The 7597-nt window shown below is 41.7% G+C and overlaps 1 protein-coding gene across 1 annotated transcript in view; it reads left to right on the forward strand.

Annotated features, from left to right (window-relative positions):
- Positions 1-7597, forward strand: part of GIGYF2 (GRB10 interacting GYF protein 2) — a gene marked incomplete at its 3' end in the record, with an annotated part of 181145 nt that overhangs the window by 134392 nt on the left and 39156 nt on the right. Inside the window, 2 exon segments of the mRNA XM_027769362.1 lie at positions 723-889; positions 6878-6969. Coding sequence (XP_027625163.1) covers positions 723-889; positions 6878-6969 — 259 coding nt within the window.

The following is a 7597-nucleotide window of genomic DNA, read 5'->3' on the forward strand; positions in this document are numbered from 1 at the left end:
GAAAGTACATCCACTCCGTCTTCCTAAAGTGAAAATTTGCAGGGCTTTGTGTTACTTATTGCTTTGCCCTTTCTGCCGAATTACATCGTTTGTATTTAGTGAATATATTTGTTGAGTGAATGAACGAATGGCTTATTGTTCAGAGTGCATTTGTCAATTTCATGTACAAGTATTTGATTATTTCTTATTGGTAAAGATGTAGACAGTGTTAGTCCCCCCTGCCCCCCGGCCACAGATAGTCTTACCTGAGGGACTGAGTTGTAATTTGTCTTAATTTGATTGATTACTTTTTATATTTTGCCTAACCTTCACTAACATCTGGCAGAAGATAAAAATGGGGGAAGAATGTGGTTAGCTCTGCAGGTTTATATTCTCTGTGCCTAAGTCATACAAAGCTTAACAAATACCCTTTTCAGTTGTCTCATACTTTTCTGACAAATGAACTGTTGTAGAGATTGAATGACATAAAGACTATTATACTTCTTACAATAATTAAAGTACTGCTAAGGATTTGGTTATATAAACACAGGGCTAATTTCAAAATTGTTTCTGTTATATTTTATTAGTTAGAAGCCTGTTTTCTACCTTTGGTGGTGAATTGAGATAACCTTACAAAAAAAATTGACAGATACATGGATAAGGATCAGACCCAAGAAATACTTGTTTCCTCTGTGAGCCTAATAGGTTCTTATTGCCCTTCTGTTTAATCGATCCTGTTACAGGTCCCTTCAATAATCAAGAGATGGCAGAATGGTTCCAGGCGGGCTATTTTACTATGTCTTTGTTGGTGAAGAGAGCATGTGATGAGAGCTTCCAGCCTCTTGGTGATATCATGAAAATGTGGGGAAGGGTTCCCTTCTCTCCAGGTCCAGCTCCCCCCCCTCATATGGTAAGTACATGGAGCTCATCCAGATACCTGTTAGACAAGGAAGCACTCAATTCTCTTTGAAAACACAATCCAGATGTTACATCTAATGAGGAAGGAATTGTAGATTTTTGAAAGTAATTGATTTTAGAAAAAAGAAATTTTTTTTTTTTGCCAGGGTGCATGTGCTCAATGGAGAGAGACTGAGATAGAGAGACAGAGATGGAGAGAGATAGAGAGAGAGAGAAAGACAGAGATGGTGAGAGGGAAAGTGAGAGACCACCCCCCAGTGAGAGATTACATCCCAGAGGGGATGGTCATGCTGCAGTCCCTTCTTCATTCTCCTCCTGGGATCTTAGGCACGCACACATGCACACATGCCTAATATGATGTTCAAGCCATTGGTGTGGGACTTGAACTATGGTTGGCTATGTGTAAGTTCAGTGATGCAACCACTGTACCATCTTCTGGCCCCCTTTGAAAATAATTGAAGTGGTAATAGGAAGTCTGAATCCAGAGACTGCATACCTTGTTATAATAAACTTTTCAGAAACTCAAATACCTGTGCCCATCCTCTTCACGAACATCCCTGAGAAACAGACTCTTTTAGTTAGTAGCTTTCTAGCTCATGTAGATTGAAGACCAGCATCTTTTTTTAAGAGATTTTTGTTATAGGGTGTGTGTGCCCACCAGAGAGACAGAAAGTGAGAAATCACCCCTGGGGGGGATGACCATGCTGCATTCCCTCCTCCTCTAATCTCTTTTTGGGATCTTGGGCACGGATACTCACACACGCACCCAGCATGAGTTTTAAGCCACTGGGTCTGGGACTTGAACCACGGTAAACTATATGGGAGTTCAGTGACAAAACCATCACGCCATCTGCTGGAACCAAAGGCCAGCGTCTTATTCTGAGCTACCTACCCAGTCCCACGTGGTCTGGCTCCTTCCCTTTCTAAGCACTTCTCAGCACCTCTATCTCTGTCTGCTGGGCTTCACCACAGTGCCTCTTTGCATTTCCTGTTGCCTATACTTAGGGTTCACATTCAGCTCACTTCCCTTCCATTTACCTCTTCCTTCTGACTCATAAAGTTAAGTTTGAGATTTACCTTGAAAGAAATGTTCCCAGGGCTTCAAAATATTTTTGAGTACTTAAAAAAAAATGAGTTGCTGGCATTGTAATTAAAAATGGAGCCTGAAAGCTAGTGACTTCCCCAGGGCACCGACACTGGAGCGAGTACTTGGGCAAGGGCAACCTCCTTCCTCTCATGGCTGCTCTTGGGCCTCTTCCAGTAGGGTTTCTTTTGGAGAACTCTCAGTCTGCACCTCACTTTTCCTTTTCCACCATGGGCTTTTTCACCAAGTCAGTATTGAAGGCTTGTGTCAGGCCTTATGGCAGGTCTCATGAGCTGAAAATGAGTCAAACAGAGCCTCCTCCATTCAAGGTAGTTCATGGGTGAAGACAGTGGCTGTTTCAAACTTTTTTGACAATGACTCATAGTAAAAAGGAAAAAAAAAGTTGTTATGGAGTCAGCAGGTAGTAGTTAAGGGCACTGGACTCCCACATGGCTGACTGTAGTTCGATTCCTGGACCTGGTCCCTTGCCTTCTCACTTTCTCTCTCTCTCTGTCCCTCTTTGGTCAAATTAAAATAAATAAAATAAATAAAGTTAAATAAAGTAATTCTTTAGAAAAATAAAATGTGGTTTAGGTGTCTGTTCTGTGCATTTATAGATGGATGTATATAATATGTGTATATTATAGTATGTGTGTATTATGGACGTATATATTATGTGTGTGTTGTGGGTGTATATACTATGTGTGATACAGTATGTAATGGATATATATAGTATGTGTGTGATATAGTGTGTGTGTTATGGGTTGATATAGTACGTGTGTGATATAGCATGTGTGTTATGGATGGATATAGTATGCGTATGATATAGTATGTGTGTGTTATGGGTGGATATAGTACGCGTGTGATATAGTGTGTGTGCTATGGGTGAATATAGTACACGTGTGATATGGTATGTGTGTGTTATGGGTGGATATAAGCATGTGATATAGTTTTATGGGTGTATATAGTACGTGTGTGATATAGTTTTATGGGTGTATATAGTACGTGTGTGATATAGTCTATGTGTTATGGGTGTATATAGTATGTGTGTGTTATGGGTGCATGTAGCATGTGTGCAATATAGTATATGTGTTATGGGTGTATGTAGCATGTGTGATATAACGTGTGTATTATGGGTGTATGTAATATGTGTGATAGAGTATGTGTGTGTTATGGGTGTATAGAACATGTGTGTGATAGAGTATGTGTTATGGGTGTATATAGTATGCATGTGATATAGTAGGTGTGTGTTATGGGTGTATAGTATGTGCGTGACATAGTATGTGTGTTATGGATGTATATGGTATGTGTGTGATATAGTATGTGTGTTATGGGTGTATGTAGCATGTGCATGTTATGGGTGTATGTAGCATGTGTGTGATATAATGTGTGTGTTATGGGTGTATAGAGCATGTGTATGATAGAGTATGTGTTATGGGTGTATATAGTATGCATGTGATATAGTAGGTGTGTGTTATGGGTGTATATAGTATGTGTGTGACATAGTATGTGTGTTATGGATGTATATGGTATGTGTGTGATATAGTATGTGTGTTATGGGTGTATGTAGCATGTGTGTGATATAACGTGTATGTTATGGGTGTATGTAGTGTGTGTGTGATTGAGTATGTGTGTTATGGGTGTATGTAATATGTGCGATAGAGTATGTGTGTGTTATGGGTATATAGAGCATGTGTGTGATAGAGTATGTGTTTGGGTGTATATAGTATATGTGTGTGATAGTATGTGTGTGTTATGGGTATATATAGTATGTGCGTTATGGTACGTATGATTTCACAGAATGTTTTATGCCATACACATGTTTTCTGTCCATTTTTATTTTTTTTTAAATGTTGGTGTCAGAACTCCTTGATGAAGGACCAGCTGTTAGTGTAATGACTGTCACTGGACTCCCATGTAGTCAACTGTGGTCTGGACCCGGTGGCTTAAACTCACGCTGGGTGCGTGTGCGTGTGTGCCCAAGATCCTGAGAGGAGAATGGAGGAGAAGGAATTGCAGTGTGACTGTTCCCCCTGGGGGCTGATTTCTCGCTTTCTGTCTCTCTGTCTGTCTCTTTCTGGCTAGCACACGTACCTTATAGTAAAAACCTGTCCAAAAAAAAAAAGAACCCATTGATGGGTTGGGACCTGTAGTTTGGAGAATAGTGGTCTAGAATGAAGTGTTTCTAGGTGAGGGGAATTATATCTGACATGATCCTAGTTTTCAGTCCAGTGCACCAGGAGCTGAGAGCTCACCACTTATACCTTGCTGTGTCCTCTAGTCCATGCCCCGCCTGCCCTGTGGTTAGTTGTAGGGTCCAAGATGCAGGTTCTAGTCCATGTCCCACCCCACGGTTGGTTGCAGGGCCTGAGATGCAGCTTCTGCCTAAGGGCAGAACTGGAAAGCTCTGTTTCTTACCAGCTGTGAACTTTGCCCTGAGTATCACTGTTAAGAAGACTCATCTTCATGGTGAGTATATCCTGAAACCTAGATAAAATTTCATGTGGAAATTTTAGATAATTCTACTGCGCATTATTTTCCTTCAGTATTTAAAGAGAAGTAAACCACTTTTTAAAAACATTATTTTATTTATTTTAATTTTACCAAAGAGGGACAGAGAGAGAGAAAGAAAGTGAGAAAGCAAGTCACTAGGTTCAGGACTCGAACCTGTCCCTGAATTTTAGGTGAACCTCACCCTTAGAAATTGTATAGTTTGGAGGGACCAGCAGTTAGCGTAATGACTATGTCGCTGGACTGCCACGGAGTTGACCGCAGTTTGAGTCCTGGACCCGGCGGCTTAAACTCATGCCGGGCATGTGTGCGGGCGTGCCCAAGATCCCGAGAGAAGAATGGAGGAGAAAGGATTGCGGTGTGGCCATTCCCCCTGGGGGGTGATTTCTTGCTTTCTGTCTCTTTGTCTTTCTGGTGAGTGCACATGCTCCATAGCAAAAACCACTCCAAAAAAAAAAAAGGAAAGAAATAGTGTAGTTTGTATAGTATATAATAAAGGGTGTAAATGATTTACTCATGATTTGCCTTAGTCCAAATATTCTTAGGCTTTTACTTCTATTGTCTTACACTTTACATTTCTCTTTCCCAGTTTTGACTTCATAATTAAAATTCCTGCCATGATATTTGAGATATAAGCTAAAAATAAAAGGATTTTACCACAGCCTTTTGGTTTTTTTCTTCCCCCTTCCTAGCATGTTTTTCAAGTCTCTGGGGCAAGAAATTGCTTGACTGGCCATATGGGGTCTGGTTCTCTTAACTACTAGGCCATAGGAGTGCCCTTTCTTTCTTTCTTGTTTTTTTTAATGCCAGAAATGTGCAAATGTGAGAGAGAGCACACACACCTTCCATTGGGGCCTGGTCACACTGCAGTCCTTTTTCCTCTATTTCTTAATCCTTTCAGGATCCTGGGCATGCACACATATGTCTGGCATGGTTTTTAAGCCATAGGATTAAAGCTGAGATTAAAGCTGTGGTTAGTTATAAACTCTAGCTTCCTTTGTATAGTACTTAACTGCTGTTCTTTGGGGCTGGCCTTAGAGCTTATTTTTTCTAACTCATGGTTGATTAAAAGCATAGAAACTCCTTTTTGGGGTAGAGAGTTAATAGTTTTCAAAGTTCTTTCTTGTTCTCAATTTTTACAAAATAGAATGTTTGTACATACACATGAGAGAGAGAGAGAAATGAGCAGTGAGCACCCTTCACAAGTTCTGCCACGCTCCCCTCTCTCTAGCCTGTGGGATCCTGACTGCTCATGTATGTGCCTGGCATGTTTGAGGCCAACTCGTCTGGGACTTGAACCACAGTCACCATGTGGATTCAGTGTCTCTAGAGCAGTGCTTTACTGCCGAGTCACAGAGGTGGCCCAGTATTTTCAGCATCTCTAAGATACATACCTACTGGGAACCAGCAGTTAGTGTAATGGCTATGTCGCTGGATTCCCACGTAGTCGACCGCGGTTCGTGTCCTGGACCCGGTAGCCTAGAACTCACGCCGGGTGCGTGTGCGTGCATGCACGAGAGGAGAATGGAGGAGAAGGGATTGCGGCATGACCATCCTCCCTTGGGGGTGATTTCTCGCTTTCTGTCTCTGTGTCTCTCTCTGTCTGTCTGGCGAGCGCACGCGCCCTGTAGTGAAAAACCTCTCAAGAAAAAAAAAAAAAAGATACAATAAGTGATATGCCAAGAAAGGAAAGAAATGGAATTATATAAAATGCTCAGTTAAAAACATAAAGTCTCGATAAGAAAATGTGGAAGATAAAAATGAAACAAACTATGGTAACAAATAGGAAAAAGTGAAAAAAGGTAAATATTAATCTAACTGTATCAATAGACACTTTAAATGTCAGTGTTCTCAACACAATTAAAAGGCATAGAATGGCAGAGTGGGCGCGCCCTGTAGTGAAAAACCTCTAAAGAAAAAAAAAAAAAAGATACATATCTACTTCCTACATTCATTGTGTGCCAGTAAAAAATCCTACCATAACGTTTCCTTTAACCTTTAGATTTGACTCCTTTGTGTACCGACCCATTCTCTGATTTCTCCATGACTCTACAAATCACTTCTAAGATTAGGAGAATTACACGGTGTTTTAATTACAGTAATAACTGGAGTACAGTTCAACCTTCAGCTGTAAGGACAGAAATGGAGAACAGCAGCTGTCATAGCTCTTTTCTCACCTTAGGAAATCTCTTAGGACACACATACCACCTTATTCCACTAGATGGCATTGTTAGCTTTAAAGATGCCCAAGTTTTGGTTAAGCGTTTGGATGAAGGGTAGATTGGAAGGTCTTAGATTATTTGTTTTCAGATAAATGTATAAGTGGCATTTAGGTTCTGTGCAATGCATTTAATGTTTCTTTTCCCCTCACTCCTTCGCTCCCAGGGAGAGTTGGACCAGGAACGACTGACCAGGCAGCAGGAACTCACAGCCCTGTACCAGATGCAGCACCTCCAGTACCAGCAGTTCTTACTCCAGTAAGGGCAGTAGTGCAGTGGGTGGGCTGCACTAGCAGAGGGGCTGTGAAGGGAACCTGTTTCTGAGTCTCACCTTTTATAGCAGAGGGGCTGGAGCCTCTGTGACCCTTCCATTGGCAACCCCACCTAACGGCATGTTCCCCTTATACATTGTATTCCTAGTCCTGTCTTCTTAAATACCAGAAGTTTTCAGAAGACGATGCCTATAATTTTTCAAGTTTTCTAGTTCCTAAAGGAGGAGCCCACAAACATTTAAGAACTCAGTGCCTCTGAGTGGCTCAGCTTTGGATGCCACAGTGAAAACACATAGGAGAGTGTGGGAAAGAAACGAAAAGTCCCTACTGATAGGAGTGGTCTGGAATAATGACAGGAGCATTTAGGCTTTGCATTTCTTTGTTGAAGAAATAAGATTTGCTCGGGAACCAGCAGTTAGCGTAATGGCTATGTCGCTGGACTCCCATGTAGTCAACCGTGGTTTGCATGCCGGACCCGGTGGCTTAAAACTCACGCCGGGCACGTGCCCAAGATCCCGAGAGGAGAATGGAAGAGAAGGGATTGCGGCGTGACCATCCCCCCTGGGGGGTGATTTCTCGCTTTCTGTCTCTATGTCTCTGTCTGTCTGGCGAGC

This window comes from Tupaia chinensis, unplaced genomic scaffold (assembly GCF_000334495.1).
Source record: "Tupaia chinensis unplaced genomic scaffold, TupChi_1.0 Scaffold149383_1, whole genome shotgun sequence".
In the NCBI taxonomy this organism is placed as follows: Eukaryota; Metazoa; Chordata; class Mammalia; order Scandentia; family Tupaiidae; genus Tupaia; species Tupaia belangeri.